The sequence below is a fragment of the Herpailurus yagouaroundi genome, unplaced genomic scaffold (assembly GCF_014898765.1).
Source record: "Herpailurus yagouaroundi ecotype Mexico unplaced genomic scaffold, PumYag 200, whole genome shotgun sequence".
Classification (NCBI taxonomy): domain Eukaryota; kingdom Metazoa; phylum Chordata; class Mammalia; order Carnivora; family Felidae; genus Herpailurus; species Herpailurus yagouaroundi.
The window spans coordinates 1061799-1077997 of record NW_024412431.1 but is presented as its reverse complement, the minus strand read 5'-3'; the positions used below and the strand labels follow the sequence as shown (position 1 = coordinate 1077997).

Sequence of the window (16199 nt, the reverse complement as noted above, 5' to 3'; positions counted from 1 at the left end):
TCTCCAGACGCGGGCAGAAGTCGCGTTATAATGACGTCTCCCGCTGAAGGCCCGCCCCCCAGGGCCAGACCTATTTCCTATTGGTTGAACCTTTTCCGACCGAGCGGACGACGTTTGTTGACTTTCGCGTGGACGACTCCAGGGACCGGAAGCAGAGAAGAGGCTCCCGAAGATGACGTCATCTTGAAAGCTCCTCGACCAATCAGCTTCAGTAGTGGAGCCCGCGAACGCCCAGTGAGCTGCTGTCTTGCTGGAGGGTTGACCTTGGGCGGAAGCGGCTTTGTAGCCTAGGAGAAGCGAGATGGGGGTGAAGCTGGAGGTGTTTCGGGTCAGTGATCTTCGGAGCAGATGGGCGGCTGGGTTCTTCCCGGATCTGACGAGGAGGCTCTGAAAAGCGGGGATTCCAAGAGAGAGGGAAATCTGAGGAGACAGCTTCTGAGTTTTGAGAGGGGTCTTTAGGGTCGGAAGCCTAGAGGAGGGGGCGCCGGGTTAGGGGGCTCTGGGAGGGTTGGTGGGAGGAAGGACCTCTGAGAGGAGTGATCTGAGGAAGAGGTTCCAAGAAGGAAGGCTCCAGACGCTTGGGGAGCTCGTGGGGCTCTGGGTGGCATGTGTGTTTCTGATAGGGAGACGCCTATGTTTAGAGAAATAGACTAAATGTAAATAGTGAGGCCTCCTGGGTTTGGGGGTGTTTCAGAGATCCGACGAACGGGTGGGTAATGAGGCCTCGGGCAGATGCTTTTGATTGTAGTACGAACTTTTGTATTCTGAGTCGGGTGCGTGTGCGTGTATGTATCTTTCTCTGAGAAGGAGTCTAACCCTAACCCTAACCCAGACTCGGAGGGGGCTTTGAGGTCTCTTAAATTATTACTATTATTATTATTATTATTATTATTATTATTATTATTAGGGGTCTAGGCTTTTAGGTGTGAGGCTTCTGTACCCTTGGTGGGAGTTCAGGGGTCCTTGGGGGTCCCGAGGAGGTCCCTCGCTCTGCGGGAGGATGGTCCTCCAGGCTCTGAGCAGCCTGTGCACACTGCGGAAGGGGTTTAATCCCTGGCTCTGTTCATTTACCCCCTGCCCTTCTAGATGACACTCTACCTCACCTTCCCTGTGGCTATGTTCTGGATTGCCAATCAGGCCGAGTGGTTTGAGGATTATGTCATACAGCGCAAGGTGGGCATAGACGAGAATATTCACGGGCTCATTCCAGGGGGTGGGAGAGAGCGTGGGGCACCAACCTGCTGGGGAGCAATGTTTGCCTTCTACGAACCGACCCTGCCCTGGGTGGGGGGGTCTCCGGAAGCTCCTGGCTCCTGCTTCCAGCTGTTACTTTGTCCCCACAGAGGGAGCTGTGGCCACCTGAGAAGGAGGACCAGGTAAGTAACATACTCTTCTGCCTCCTGAAGGGATGGGGGTGCCTGGGTCCCTGTGACCATAATGGGTTTGAGTGAAAATTTTACCCCCAGTCATGAAGAAGGAGAATTGAGAGCAGAGGGGCATATGGTTTCCTTAGTGCCCTCTTCCTGGATGAAACCGATCCCACTTAGACCCTGGTTGTAGTTGGCACAGGGCTTCCAGTGTAGACGATGAACTCTGAAGCTGTGGCCTAGGGGAGTAGGGGGCAGGCCGGGTGGTGGGATCGGGGTCCAGGCCCCTGAGGTGTGTGCCCTCTTCCCCCTTCCTTCCCGTTCCACCCCCAGCGCCGAGAGCTAGAAGAATTCAAAGAGAGGATACGGAAGCAGCGGGAGGAGAAACTCCTTCGTGCCGCCCAGCAGAGCTCCTGAGTCCTAGCCCCTCCACCCACGAAATAACACACACGCGGTTCCTTGTTTCTCGTGGAAGTGTTTTATTGTCTGCTTTTAGGGGCCAAGTAGGGCCCAGGACGTGTCAGGCCCTCAGGGGGCTTGGGTCTGGGGCTGGGGGCTGCTGTTCCGACGGAAGCTGAGAGCACTCGGATCTTGAGGGGTGAGGAGGGGTTGGGGGCTGAGCGTCCCGGCTCGTTTCTGCATTCCGTCCTGCAGATGAAGAGGGGTCAGTGAGAGGGAGGAACTTTTCAAGTTTACTTACTTATTTTACAGGAAAGACAGACAGTGCAAGTTGGGGAGGGCAGAGAAGAGGGGTCAGGGAGAGAGAGAATCCTAAAGCAGGTTCCACACTGTCTGCGCAGAGGCCGATTCGGGGCACGAACCCATGAACCGCAAGATGATGACCGGAGCCAAAATCAAGAGTCAGACGCCTAACCGACTGAGCTGCCCAGGCGCCCCTTTTTTTAACTTTAAAAAAAAGTGTACATGTGTGCATGCCAGTGAAGGGGGGCAGAGGGAGAGGGAGAATCTTAAGCAGGCTCCCATGCCCAGCGCAGAGCCCAACGGGCTCGATCTCATCACTGTGAGATCATGACCTGAGCTGAAATCAAGAGTCGGGGGCTTATGGAGGCTCTGAAAAGGGGGGATCCCAAGAGAGAGGGAAATGACCGGCTAAGCATCTGACCTTGGCTCGGGTCATCATCTCACAGTTCATGAGTCACAGCCCCACACCGGGCTCTGTGCCAACAGCTCAGTCTGGAGCCTGCTTGGGATTCTGTGTCTCCCTCTCTCTCTGCCCCTCCCTCGCTCGTGTTCTGTCTCTCTCCAAAATAAATAAAGGTTAAAAAAAATAGTGAGTCGAGGACTTAAACGACTGAACCACCAGGCACCCCCATCTCCCAGCCTCTAGGCACCTTAGTTACTCAACACTTAGGGTGGTATTTGGGGTTTTGATCAGCACCCAGGCTGGTGTGATTTTGTGTGTCCTAGACACACAGGAGTGTATGGATGCGTGTGTCCTTGGTATGAGTGCCTGTGCCCTCTTCCTTGGAGGGAACTTCCCCAGGGAGGGGGGCTGTTCATTGTCCTCTCAGACACCCTGAGACATGGAGGCAGGAGTCGCGAGTTCCAGCCATGGCTCTGACATTAACGTGCCCCCGGCCTGACCTTGGGCCCCTCCCAGCCCCATCGGGGAGAGCCTTTGTCATCCCACCTGAAGCTGGGTATTGGATTGACCAGGGTCCTGTGACTGGCAGGGACATAGGGTGGCACTCTTACCAGGCACTCATCCCTAGGGGGCAAGTCATGGGTAGGTGAGGGTGAGGCCCCATTTCCTCCTGGCTGGGGGGTGGGAGGCAGGGTCTCGGCTCAGCCCCAGCAGGAGGTCACCTACCTTGGGGCCTATGGGCTGGAAGCCAGGCAGGGTGCTGACTGTCACACGCTGGTCATCCATACGGCGGCCCTGGGTACTGGCCAGCATGTCCATGAGACTGTCCATCTCGGGTGCAGGGCCACTCTCTGTGTTAAGCAGAGGCATGTGGGGATGAACGTATGCGCAGACTGCAGGGGATGCGGCCCAGCTGAAGCCCCCAGCCTGCCTCTTCACCCCCACTCGTGCTCTCTAGGAAACACGCTCGTCTCTCCCCCCCCCTCCCCGCCCCGTCCCTTGCCCTGGGTTCCCAGGTGCTGTCGCAGATTCTTGCCCACGGGCCCCCCAGACGGCCACTTCCCCGTACCCCTACGGCCTGCCCTGTTCGTGCCCCCCCAGACATCACACCGCTCCCATGCACCCCCTGCCCTCTCTCACGGCTCTCGGAGGCCGGGCCCGGCCCCGCCTGCAGTGAGCACCGCTGCTCCTCCATCCGGTCGCCCTGCACGTGGGTCAGCAGGTTGAAGAAGCCCTCCTGGTCTGGAGAGCCAGCCTGGGGGACAGACACGCTCAGTCCAGCCGGCCTCTCAGCTGGGAACCCCTCCCCTCCCCTCCCCGGCTCTCACCATGGTCCCGCCGACGTGCTGCTCTGCAGACCTGCTCAGAATGAGACCTGAGCCTCCTTCCCGAGCCCGGCCCCCGCCCCAGGGGCCCGGCCAGCGGGGCCACTTCACGTGGTGCCGCCTCAAGGGAGAGGCTGCGGGTGCCAGCATCCTGACGTCCTAAATTGGGGCCTGACGGCAGGGGAGCCTGGGGGCTGGGATGCGGGCCAGGGAAACATATGAGGGGCTGCCCCCAAATCTGCATCTCCCACCTCACAGGGGTCGGCACTGAGAGCCCCGACCCCTGCCCTGGGGCTGGACTAGGCACGTGGACCCTCGTGCCCACCAGCACTTCCTCGGGCCATGGCAACTGGGTCAGGGGTCCCAGGAGACCTGCCTGCTAATTAGGTGCCCTACAAACTAATTAGTCTTGTCATTCACAGGCCCTTGAGTTGGGGGTGGGTGGGGGTGTGCTTACCTTGACGCAGGGGCCTGAGCTCCCGTCCACCTTCTCTTCCTGGTCCATCATGGTCCCCGCTCCCCTCCCCTGGGTCTCCCTCTCTGCTGGCCTCTAACCCGGCCCTGTGCCGGAGAAGGCTTTTTAAAAGATTGTGACGTGGGGAGAGCGGATACCCAGCCCCAAATCCCCAGCTCACGCCCCATCTGCTCCCACCCAGGCTTAAGCCCCATAAAGATGATCCAGATCATTGTTTTTGCAAAAGGATGCCGGCGCTGCTGTGGGGGTAGGAGGCAGGGGGACCCGGGTTTGGACCTCGCCCAGCAGGATTCACTGGGCCACAGGGCCTCTCAGGTGGGGCTCAACAGCAAGCCAGAGCAGCGTCCCCATGGTGGGGAGCGGGGACTGGCTGGCCCCATCGGGAGAGCACGGGCCACCAGGGCGGCTCGGGCAGGACGTGGAGCCCCCCAGTGGGAAGCAGTGCAGGATGGCATCAGCCTGCTGGAGGGGCGGTTGTCTCCTGCAGGTGCCGGGGGAAGAAGCTGGACCCCGGGACCACTGAGGTGCCGCCAGGCAGACTGGCTCCTTCTGTGTCTCCAGGCCACGCCTCCTGGTCACTGGCCCTGGTTCCGGCTGCCCACCACAGGCCCTGAGACAAGAAGGTCTGGGATTTCCTGTCCTGTCGCCAGTGTCAGGTTGAGCTGTCTCCTGTGATCTGTCATCTCAGTGCCTGGGGACCGGAGGCAAGGAGGAAAGTCCCTGCCCCCTCCCCCAAGCAGCTATGGCTTTCTTTCAGCGCCCTGGGAGAGGATGCCACTGGGAGGGTGTCACTGGCACCCCATCCCCTCCCCAAGATGCCTTTCTGGAAACCAGTTAAGATTTCTTCTTGGAATAAATGGGCCACACCGTCCCCACACCTCCCTAAGCGCGAAGCTTGGTCCTCCTCCCCAGGCAGCACCCCCCTCCCCACCTAGGGCCCACGTCTACACCCCCTCCACAGCCCCAAGTCCTCGATGCCAACAGGATGCCCTGCTCCTCCACGGATGTACTGGTCTTCTGGAGCCGCCTTGACAAAGTCACAAACTGGGTGGCCGAGAGCAACAGACATTGTCGTACAGCCTGAAGTTGAGGTGTGGCAGCACCATGCTCTGGAACGTGTGTGTGTGTGTGTGTGTGTGTGTGTGTGTGTGTGTGTGTGTGTCCTTCCTTTCCTCTCCCCGGGTTCTGGTGGTCGCAGGCAGCCCTTGGTGTTCCCGGGCTGGGAGCTGCAGGACTTCAAAGTCTGCCTCTGTCATCACACGACATTCCTCTGTCCTTGTCTGCACAAGGCCGTCATAAGACAGGACACCAGTCACATTGCATAAAGGCCCACCCCTACTGCAGTGTGACCTCCTCTTAACTAATTGCATGCGCAACGACTCCATTTCCAAATAAGGTCACAATCTGAGGAACTAGAGGTTAGGGCTTCAACCTTTTGTGGTGGCGGAGGGTGGACAGGATACCATGCAGCCCATAAACAGCCGGGCACCCTGGTCACTCTCACAGTGTATAGTAGGAGGTGGTAGGCCCTACAGACTTTCACCCCCAGGGGACAGGCTGAGAGGCTGGGGTGGGGGGTCTCCCGGTCTCCCAACAACTCCCTTTGCCCCTGCAATCCATCCTTCCCCTCCGGAGCTGCAGGGACCCCCTCCTTCCCCTGCTCAGAACTCAACCTTGGCCTCCATTGTCCTCAGGAGACAACTCAAACACCTCCGAGTAATGGAATGTTCTAAAATCGGGGGTGGGTGCGCATCTCTGCGTCTGCTACAAGGCATTGAATTGTCCAGTCTCAGTGACTGACGTGTGTGGTAGGTGAATGATCGCTCAATAAAGCTTTGAAAGAAAGAAAAAGAGAACAGGGAAGGGAGGAACAGAGGGAGGAAAAAATGAAAGAAAGCCCCAAAGCCCCACGTAGAGTAACCAGCCATCCCGGTTTGCCCGAGACCGTCCCAGTTTTAGGGCTGGAAGTCCTGTGTCCGGGGAACCTCTCAATCCCAGGCAAATCGGACAGGCTTAGTCCTATCTTGTCCCACGACAAGTGACAAGTCGAGCCCTCTGCAGTCCCTCCAAGCTCACCTCCCTCCCTCTGCCCCTCGAGACACACCCCCTGCTTCTCTCTGCCTGGACCGCTGCAGAGCTGCTTCGTGATGTCGTTCAGGTTAAATCTAAAGGCCACCCTGTCAGGGTACCCCTCTGGTGGAGAGAGTTATTTTCTCTCCACCTTCCATTCAACTTTAAGCGCCACCTGGCAGACCCGAGAGTCATTCATTGCCACCTTTCCCGTGTAAGTGGCAAAGGGCCAGGTGCCAGACCAAGCCTCGAGAAACACGGCCAAATGAAGGACCCAGTTCTGGACTCTGCGTTCACACACGTGCATCACGCTTGACGTCTGGGACCTCTTTTGCACGGGTGCTGCTGCCTGTGCCCTCTGTGTGACAAGGTGGCCGCCCTTCGCTGGCGCACAGCAGGAGCAGGCCGCGAAATTTCAGGTCACGTGTGAATCGCGTGTGTGTGTGTCAGCGTGCAAGGGGTTGAGCGTGCCTCCAAACCCACGAAGTCATCAGCCGATGAATGCGATGAGCGGCCTATGAGGGTGTGTGTGCCCCTGGTGAGGGCCAGGCTATGAGACAGGCAGTCCTCCCGGGACAGAGTCCTGGGGTTCAGATCCCAGCGGGCCTGTTCGTCACGTGGCCTTGGACAAGGGCCCTGCTGAGCCGCGGCTTCGCCGTCTATACCGCACTCCCCCCACCCCACCCCCCCGTCAGGGTTTCTGAGGGGACTGGGTGAGACTCTGGCACGGGCCCTTGGCACACAGTAGGTGCTGGCTTAGCCTCAAGCCTCCCTCCAGGCCTCCTCCTGAGTTTATCAAATGCTGTCCAGCCGGCTGCTGCACTCTGGGGGACGGAAGGCAAGTGGGTCACAGGCGTATGGCCCCCGCGGCGCCGGCTGGGCACACAGCATCCGTCAACCACGGAGAAACTTCTGGCAGGGTGGTGGCTGTGTCTGGGGAGGATTAAAGCGTTGCTCCCCGGCGATCCCGCGCTCTCGCCGCACACGAGCAGGGAAGGTGCGTCTGAGCTCACGTCGGTGCGCGTCGTCGGGGTGTGCCCCTCGAGGGACTTCACACGCGTCTGCGGGGGACACCCCTGCCGGCTAGGCGAGGTACACACCTTCCTCCCCGAGGACCGAGGGGGGGGCGGGGCCGGCCCAGCAGGGCGGGGTCCACGTGGGTGACGCGCGGGGCCACGCCCCCACCTTGGGACAGACCCGGAAGCGGCCGTGGCGCCCCTAGGGGAAGATGGCGCCCTCGGGGCTGAAGGCGGTGGTGGGGGAAAGTGAGTGCGTCTCCCGGGGAGCGGGGGCCAGGGGCGCACGAACCCTGGGACTCGGGCGGCGGGGACCTGGCGGCCGGGCTGGGCGTCGAGCACCTGATCCTCGAGGGGGCGGGCGGGACCTTGGTCCTGCGGGGCGTCCCCGCTCTCCGGTGCCGGAGCGGAACAAAGTTGGGAGGCTGGACTCCGGGGGCTCAAGGGGACCGGGCTAGGCGTGGCCGTAGACAGGCACCAGGGCTCGCACTCCTGGACCCCCTAGGGTGCCGGCAGGGAGAGGGCACAACTGGACGCCCAGACTGCCGCGTCTCTGAGCCTGGCAAAGTCCGGGGGGCTGGACTCTTGGACTGGGGCCGGGCTGAGTGCGCTGGTCGACGACCCCAGGTGGTGTGAGAGCTCAGGGGACGTGGTCAGGCCCATGCCCAGGCCCAGGGGTGAGGGACGCCGGGTCCCCCACGATCCTCATGCGGCGTGGGGACTCGGGCGACTGGGCCGCGTGGGTCTGGGATCTTGGGAGAGGGGTGGAGGTCGTCCCCTCCCCCACCTCGGGTAGTTCCGGCCTCAGCACCTCCTTCCTGCTCCTTCCGCCCTGTCGGTCCTGATAACAGTGGACATGACCCTGTGGGCAGGCGGGGCCGCCCTGTCCCTTCTCCCTCCTCCCCCCGCTAGGCAGGGCCGACTATGGCTCAAACCCCAGCACCCCAAGCAACAATCGGAGCCTTCTCCACAGGGGTTAATGCGGAGAGGGGAAACCACTGGTTCCATTTTACAGATGAGGGAACTGAGGCTGGAGGTCGGGCAATGGGGTGACCACAGCTAGGCCTGTCTCAGAGCAGGGAGCCAGGGGTTCTTCAGGGAAACCGATGGAGGTGGGGCGGGGGTCTGGCTGCAACGTCCCCACCCAGAGAACCCGAGGTTGTCGATGGGGAGGCGAGATCCCGGCTCTGGAGGGAGGTGGACCGTATGTGAGCGCTGGCTTCTCAGTTATTTGTTCATCTGACGTGTATTTATCGAGTGGCCACTTAGCCACTTGGGGCTGCGGGTGCTTAGACTAGTCACTTGTTCTCTCAACGTGTTTCCCTGCCTGTAAACCGGGGGTGACACCAGGGGTGACCTCACAAGACTGAGGACAGAAGTAAACAGGAGTGGAGGTGGAGGCCCAGCCCCGACGCCCAGAAGGCTCGGGGGCTTGTTGGGGCCAGAGAACCCAGCATTCTGAGCCCACCCTACTTCCCCTGCAGAAATTCTGAGTGGAGTCATCCGGAGTGTCAAAAAGGATGGCGAGTGGAAGGTATGGGGTTGGCAGAATGCCTCGTCCAGGCCCCTGTGGGGGGCCCTGACTGTGGGACCCACAAGAACTCCGGGAGGAGGCTGCTGGTCCCTGGGGTGGGGGTGGGGGGAGGGTCTGGGACAGGGTGGGGGTGGGTGGGGGGTCCTGGGTCCTCCCATCCAGCCAGCTCGTGCAGCCGCCGGCCCTGCTCACACTACCCTAGCCCCACCGCAGCCTCTCCTGCCCGCTCCTCTGTCCCTCAGTCCGTCTGTCCATCCGTCCGGACAGGTACTCATCATGGACCACCCGAGCATGCGTATCCTGTCCTCTTGCTGCAAGATGTCAGACATCCTGGCTGAGGGCATTACTAGTGAGTGGACACCCCCACCCCATGCTGCCCAGATGGGACCTAAAGTATTGGATCCCCGAAAATTGTTCAGAACTCCCAAGTGCGCAGCACCCTGCATAGACAGCCCTTCCCCGTCCTCGGTGTGGGAGCCTGTGGCAGGCGGACCTCCCGTGCAGGACTCCTCAGCTGCGACTCCTAAGGGGTCAGCCTCCCTGACTCTGCACCCCCTGTGTGTGGAACCCCGTGTAGGACCCCAGGGTGAACTCAGTGTGAGCCTCTCGGAGCGTGTAACTTTCTGTGGGGGATCCCTGGGAGCCTGGCCGTGAACTGAGACGTGCAGAACCCTGCCCAGTAACTCTTAGCTGTGTGACCCACGGGCAGGTACCTCCCCTTTAGGTGCCCGAGGGAGTACAGCATCCCCTGCCCTAGCATCCAGCCCTCTTGCCCATGTGTCCAACTCTCCCGAGTCCGAGATGCTCCGTGAACCCTGGCCCCAATGCCAATGTCCCTTTCTCTGTTCTACTAGTTGTCGAAGACATTAACAAACGGCGAGAACCTGTCCCCAGTTTGGAGGCCATTTATTTGCTCAGCCCCACAGAGAAGGTGCCTATGCGAGCTAGTGTGTGTGTGTGTGTGTGTGTGTGTGCGCGCGCGCGCGTGTGTGCGCACGTGCTGGGGGACAGGCAGTGGCTGGGGGGCCGGGGCGGGGGTCCGGAGGGGGGGCAGGGCCAGGCTTGGACAATGTCCTGCCTTCCCCAGTCAGTACAGGCCCTGATAGCAGACTTCCGGGGGACCCCGACCTTCACCTACAAAGCAGCACACGTCTTCTTCACTGACAGTGAGTGCCGCGGGCTGGGGGCCGGGGGGGGGGGTGTCGGGGCGTAGAGGCCGCTCTGGCCTGATGCCCCCCGCTCGCTCACCCCAGCCTGCCCGGAGCCCCTGTTCAGTGAGCTGGGCCGCTCCCGCCTAGCAAAGGTGGTGAAGACACTGAAGGAGATCGACCTGGCCTTCCTCCCCTACGAGGCCCAGGTACAGCCCAAGCTAGTCCGGGGCTGGGGGTGTGGGGAGGGGGGTAGTCCTTGATCAAACGTCCTTGGTTCCCTCAGAAACGGACACTGAAACAAGGAAAGGGGACATCAGGTCACAAAGGAAAGCTCCTACCACCATGGGCGCCTGGAGTTCCGTCCCAAGGGGCAGCATAGAGCACTATAGAGCACACCTCCGAGGGGTCCTGCCCATGGGGGAGGGGGCTGGGTATGTCTCCGCCTCCTGTTGGTTGGAAGCTGCCCCAGGCCTGTCCCCCGCCCCCCCCCCCCCCCCCCCCCCCCCCGGGCAGAGCAGAGCAGGGAAGCCGCAGGGGGCGGCGGGTGCTGGAGGCTGCGAGCTGGCCAGGTGTGTGCCCACAGCGGCGGCCCTGGCACCTGTGCCCTCGCAGGTGTTCTCCCTGGACGCCCCCCACAGCACCTACAACCTCTACTGCCCCTTCCGCGCGGGGGAGCGGGCGCGGCAGATCGAGGCCCTGGCCCAGCAGATCGCCACACTGTGCGCCACGCTGCAGGAGTACCCGGCCATCCGCTACCGCAAGTGGGGACCCCAGCCCGAGGCCACCCCCGGCCCTGACCCCATCCCACGTGCAGCCTTGAACCTCACTTTTGACCCCCGTTCTGGTCCTCACCCTCACCCGACTCCCATCCCTAAGCCCACCCTTGACCTCCAGCATGTGCCCGGCCCTCCCCAAGCCTAAGCCCCCTTGTCTGCCCACCCCACCCCCAGGGGCCCAGAGGACACAGCTCAGCTGGCCCACGCCGTCCTGGCCAAGCTGAATGCCTTCAAGGCGGACACTCCCAGTCTGGGCGAGGTGAGGGGGCGTGCTGGGGAGGTGGGGGTGAAGCCCCAGCCAAGGGCGACGGGGTCAGTGTCCTCATCCCTGCCAAACCCCCTTCCCAGGGCCCTGAAAAAACCCGCTCACAGCTACTAATCGTGGACCGGGCGGCGGACCCTGTGTCCCCTCTGCTGCATGAGCTGACGTTCCAGGCCATGGCCTATGACCTGCTGGACATCCAACAGGACACGTACAGGTGGGCGGACCCCAGAAACACTGTCCGCCCATCACCACCTGGGTCCCTGGCCCTCAGCGAGCCGCCCTGACCCTCTGTGTCCCGCAGGTACGAGACCACAGGGCTGAGTGAGGCCCGCGAGAAAGCCGTCCTGCTGGACGAGGACGATGACCTGTGGGTAGAGCTTCGGCACATGCACATCGCCGACGTGTCCAAGTGCGTGCACGCGGCGGGCGCCGAGGGTGCGGGCCGCTCTGTCCTGTGCTCCCCGCCCATGTCCCCACTCCCATCCCCTCCTCCCCGTCGTGGGCCAGGTGCGTAGCCTTTGGCTCTGGGTGAGCCCACTGCTCTCAACCGGGCTCCTCAACGTGGGCTGGCACATGGCCCGGTACAGGGACGCGTGTCCCTTGGCTCCCATCCCCCCGGGCTGTGTGACCCCCCCCCCAAATGCCGTCAAACCACAGCCTTGGCGCCAGCCCTCAACCTCATCCCTGCCCGCTGTCACCGCCAGGAGGGTCACGGAGCTCCTGAAGACGTTCTGTGAGAGCAAGAGGCTGACCACCGACAAGGTAGGGGCAGGCCTGCGTCGGGATGGGCAGGACAGTGCCCTGCCCCCACAGAGAAGGGCGGGGCCCCAATCTGTTTGCGGGGTCTGGAGTGGGATCTGGGGTGGGCAGCGCGGGGCCTCACGGCCTCCCTGTCCCCAGGCCAACATCAAAGACCTGTCCCACATCCTGAAAAAGATGCCTCAATACCAGAAGGAGCTGAACAAGGTGAGCGCGGGGGCGGGAGAACCTGGCCCCTCCCCCTCTGCCGCCAGACTCCTGGCTGCGTCTCAGTGCCTGTTACCCCCAACTCCCACATCCCCACCCTCCACCCCGCAGTATTCTACGCACCTGCATTTGGCCGACGACTGCATGAAGCACTTCAAGGGTTCGGTGGAGAAGCTGTGCGCTGTGGAGCAGGTGGGCGTGGGCCTGGGGCAGGGGGCGGGGCCTCGGGGAGGCGGGCCTGTCGTGAGGGGGCCGGGTCTGCAGGGGAGGAGCCTTGTAGGGGTGTGGCCTGCGAGAGGGGTGGATCCCGTGCAGAGGCGGGCCGGGCACATGGGTGTGACCCTGTGGGCAGGTACACAGAGAGGTAGGACCCGGGGTTGGGGCCTGTGGAGAGGTGGGGCCTTGTGAGGGGCGGGACCTGTTGATGGACAGGGATGAAATCTTCGGAGACCCGGTAGTAGGATGAAGCGGGTCCCCAGGGTGCTGCCGAGAACCCTGCGGGTGTCCCAGCCCTGGCCCCGCCCCCCCCCCCCCCCCCTCCGCCCCGCGGCCCGCAGGACTTGGCCATGGGCTCAGATGCAGAGGGTGAGAAGATCAAGGACGCCATGAAGCTGATCGTGCCCGTGCTGCTGGACGCGTCGGTGCCAGCCTATGACAAGATCCGGGCCCTGTTGCTCTACATCCTTCTGCGGAACGGTGGGCTGGGGGAGGGCCCCCGGACACCCCCGTCCACTGGGGTCTGTAATGATCCTGGGATTGTCTCTACCCCATAATTTCCTTGACCTTGGGCCCCCTCCACTCCCCAAGCACACTGGACCCCGCCGATACCCCTCTCGACCCTGGGAACCCCCCTCCGTGAACCTAGGGGAACTTTGATTGACACGAGGGCTCCACTGACACAGGGACCCCCACATCTATGACTCCTCCGAACTTAGCCCCCTCAACTAATTCCAGAGGTTCCCCCATCTGTCCTCTCTGGGATCTCCATCCAGAATTCTGGGATCCTCCTAGCACCTGCCCCAGTGGCTCCCTCGGTCCTGAGGACCACCCCCCCACCCCCCCCACCCCACCCCAAATGCAGGATGCCCCCATCACAGTCTGGGGACCTCCTTCCGCCACCACCCAGCAGCCCCATGGCCACCTTCTGTCCCCCCCGCCCTCCCCAAGCCGGCCCCCCTCGTGAGAATCCCATCTACAGGAGCCCCTCCCTCCCCCGTCCTCTTCCTCCAGGTGTGAGTGAGGAGAATCTGGCCAAGCTGATCCAGCATGCCAACGTGCAGGCACACAGCAGCCTCATCCGGAACCTAGAGCTGCTGGGGGGCACGGTCACCAACCCCGGGGTATGCCGGGAGCAGGCTGTGGGTCAGAGACTGGGCAGGAGGCAAATGTGGGTATGGGGGGGGGGGGGTGCCCGTGAGAGTCAGAACCTGGGTCCCGGGGGGCGGAGGGCACATCATCGGGGCCAGGGCACAGGGTTTGGTGTGGCTCTTGGAGGACAGAGAGGTCTGTGCAGGATCAGGTCTGGGACCGGCGGGCCCCACAGCTGTCATCAGTCTTGGGTCGCATGATAAGCAGGGCAGCGAGGTGTAGTCAGAACCTTGGCCCCGGTGATGGTGTGGGGTGGGGTGTGTGGCCTGAGGCCCCGGTGGACAGACAGCAGGGTCTCGAGCATTGGGATCAGGGCACACGGTCGACCCCGGTCTCTTGGAGGTCTTGGACGACCTCCCACCCAAAACACACACTCAGCAGCCTCCTGCGCCCAGCTGCCTGCCCAGCCGCTCCTGTCTCCCTCTGGCCCTGTGTGTCCCCACCACCTCCCTGACCCTGCCTCCACTGCCGGGGAGGCTCTCGTGTCCCCCTCGCCTTGTCCCTCATCCCCCTCCCAGCCCCTGTCTGTCGCCCTGGGCCCCCGTTTTCTCATCCCCACCTCCTCTCCTTGTCTTTCTCTCTGCCCCATCGCTTGGTCTCATTTCATCCGTACTTCTTTCTCTCTCTCGTTTTCTCTCCTCTCCCTCCCTCCCTTTTCCTTCCCTCTTTCTCCCTCTCCCTGCCCCTTTCTCTCTCCTTCTCTCTCTTTCTTCCCTGTCTCTCTGCTCCTCTGTTCCATTTCTCCATCTTTTTCTCCCGCCCTTCCCCCAAGCCAGACGAGCCCCAGCCCCATCTGGGACCCGCCGCCTTCTCCCCCATCCTCCCACTGTCCCACCACTCCCCCCTCCATCCCACCACCACCTGTAGGGCTCTGGGACCTCAAGTCGGCTAGAACGGAGGGAGCGCCTGGAGCCCACCTATCAGTTATCCCGCTGGACCCCAGTCATCAAGGACGTGATGGAGGTACCACTGGTGGGGCCTGACCTCCCCCTGTGCCCCCCCCCACCCCCGCCAAGTCCTGCCCTTGACTAGGTGGGGGCTCAGTCCTCTTCATGCCATGGTGCTAAGCCTCGGGGCTTAAGGGAATATCCCTCATTATGGGCATCCCTCTGGCATCCGGTCTGCTCTGCCAGGGGAGTGTCCCAAGCTGACATCCAAGTAATTGGGGCCAGAAGGGCACCTCGTGGGGGAGCCCCATTTCCTGTCCGACCGCTGGCTCCTTCCTGTGTCCCCCTCTATTCTCTTCCCCTGCTGTCCCCGCCAAAAGTCCCCTTGCTCCCCCGTAACCCTCCCCACCACCTGGCCCTGCCCATCCCGGGGGCGCAAAACAGCAACAACAAAGAGGACCAGGCCAAGGGGCCTGCCTCCTGCCTGCTCTTCCTCTGGAACCTGGTACCTCTCCCCACTCAGGGCCCAGCAGGCCTCCCCCTCCCATCCCTATGGACTCTGGAGCCTGGACTCCTGGGTCCCCAAGGAACTGCAGATACAGACTTGTGGGTCCCCAAAGGCTAGAGATACAGATGGGGGCTCCTGTCTGCCAGGATCTTGGCCCCTGAACAAACCCAGGGCGGGGGGGGGGGGGGCTCCAGACCCCAGGCCCCATCACCTGAGGCTCCCTCTGTGGCCCCCAGGATGCCGTGGAGGACCGGCTGGACAGAAAGCTGTGGCCCTTTGTGTCCGACCCCGCCCCCACCTCCAGCTCCCAGGCTGCAGTCAGGTGAGGGCCCCAGGGGACACCCCCCCACCCCCGCCCATGTTAGCTGAGGGTTGTGAGGGCGGGCGGAGAGTCTCCTGCCCGGAGACTGACCTCTGCCCTCCTCCCCCTGCACAGTGCCCGCTTCGGCCACTGGCACAAGAACAAGGCCGGTTTGGAGGCACGGGCGGGGCCCCGGCTCATCGTCTATGTCATGGGCGGCGTGGCCATGTCAGAGATGAGGGCCGCCTATGAGGTGACCAGGGCCACCGATGGCAAGTGGGAGGTGCTCATTGGTGAGCAGCCGGGACTGGGGTCCCTGGGTGCTGGGGCTGGACTCCTAGGTGCCTTGGAGGAAGGTGGGGGGGTTGACAGCTGGACTCCCAGCTGGGTCCCCAAAGCCTGGAGCCCACACAGGGCTTTAACCTGCCTGTATCCTGAGCTTCCCGGGGGCTGGCGCCGGGGCTGGGCCTCCCAGGGAGGGGGTCACCTGCAGGCCAGACCCCTGTGTTTCTAAGGACCCCTGTGTCCTCAGAATCAGAGGCTGCTTTCCCAAGGACCTCAGCTGGGGGTCCTGAGACAGTGCCTCCCCCCCACCCCAACCCTCCCTTACTGTCCAGGCTCCTCACACATCCTCACTCCAACCCGCTTCCTGGATGACCTCAAGACGCTGGACCAGAAGCTGGAGGACATTGCCCTGCCCTGACCCGCTCCCCCTCCCCCTCCCCTTCCAGAGAAATAAAATCCTCCCTTCTCTCTGCCAGCCGGTGCCCACCTCGCCTTCTTTCCGAGGGAGCCGTATTGGGCCAGCCTCCCATGGGCCCGCCTCCCTGACCTGTGTCTCAGGACCCAGGACCCAGGACTCATCCCGCCAGATGGCATCTTAAGCCGGGGCCAAGGTTAAGGATTGGGCTCGGTTTGAACACTGGCTCCTTGGCCGACCTGCTGGCTTCTCCGTGCATCCAAAAATCGGGGCCAGTGATGGCAGCGGCTTTGCAGAGGAGATAAGGGACGGTGCCAGAAAGCTGATAGCAAAACAGTGTGACAGCTGCTGTTCCTCCACTGTCACTAGAGTTATCTTGGCGGCT

The 16199-nt window shown here is 62.4% G+C and overlaps 3 protein-coding genes across 5 annotated transcripts; 2 read left to right on the top strand and 1 right to left on the bottom strand.

Annotated features, from left to right (window-relative positions):
- Nucleotides 1-204: 204 nt before the first annotated feature.
- Nucleotides 205-1831, top strand: PET100 (PET100 cytochrome c oxidase chaperone). Its single transcript, XM_040449775.1, has 4 exons — nucleotides 205-328; nucleotides 1087-1173; nucleotides 1344-1376; nucleotides 1701-1831. Exons 1-4 carry the CDS (start codon nucleotides 302-304, stop codon nucleotides 1782-1784), a joined length of 231 nt encoding a protein of 76 aa, XP_040305709.1. The 5' UTR covers nucleotides 205-301; the 3' UTR covers nucleotides 1785-1831.
- PCP2 (Purkinje cell protein 2) lies at nucleotides 1823-5572 on the bottom strand. Of its 2 annotated transcripts, XM_040449772.1 has the most exons (6): nucleotides 5283-5572; nucleotides 4255-4358; nucleotides 3801-3823; nucleotides 3613-3727; nucleotides 3199-3323; nucleotides 1826-2015 (listed from the first exon to the last, which is right to left on the bottom strand). In XM_040449772.1, exons 1-6 carry the CDS (start codon nucleotides 5339-5341, stop codon nucleotides 1896-1898), a joined length of 546 nt encoding a protein of 181 aa, XP_040305706.1. In that variant the 5' UTR covers nucleotides 5342-5572; the 3' UTR covers nucleotides 1826-1895. The 2 variants fall into 2 exon arrangements, with proteins under 2 accessions (XP_040305707.1, XP_040305706.1); XM_040449773.1 differs by lacking the exon at nucleotides 3801-3823 and having other exon boundaries at nucleotides 1823-2015; nucleotides 5283-5568.
- A 1939-nt stretch (nucleotides 5573-7511) lies between these two features.
- On the top strand, nucleotides 7512-15874 carry STXBP2 (syntaxin binding protein 2). 2 transcript variants are annotated; one of them, XM_040449769.1, is made up of 19 exons: nucleotides 7515-7607; nucleotides 8843-8892; nucleotides 9160-9241; nucleotides 9747-9823; nucleotides 9980-10058; nucleotides 10146-10249; nucleotides 10656-10804; nucleotides 10994-11078; nucleotides 11168-11298; nucleotides 11386-11493; nucleotides 11789-11846; nucleotides 11985-12050; nucleotides 12162-12242; nucleotides 12608-12746; nucleotides 13281-13390; nucleotides 14286-14381; nucleotides 15050-15135; nucleotides 15250-15407; nucleotides 15732-15874. In XM_040449769.1, exons 1-19 carry the CDS (start codon nucleotides 7571-7573, stop codon nucleotides 15815-15817), a joined length of 1782 nt encoding a protein of 593 aa, XP_040305703.1. In that variant the 5' UTR covers nucleotides 7515-7570; the 3' UTR covers nucleotides 15818-15874. The 2 variants fall into 2 exon arrangements, with proteins under 2 accessions (XP_040305704.1, XP_040305703.1); XM_040449770.1 differs by lacking the exon at nucleotides 15250-15407 and having other exon boundaries at nucleotides 7512-7607.
- Nucleotides 15875-16199: the final 325 nt, after the last annotated feature.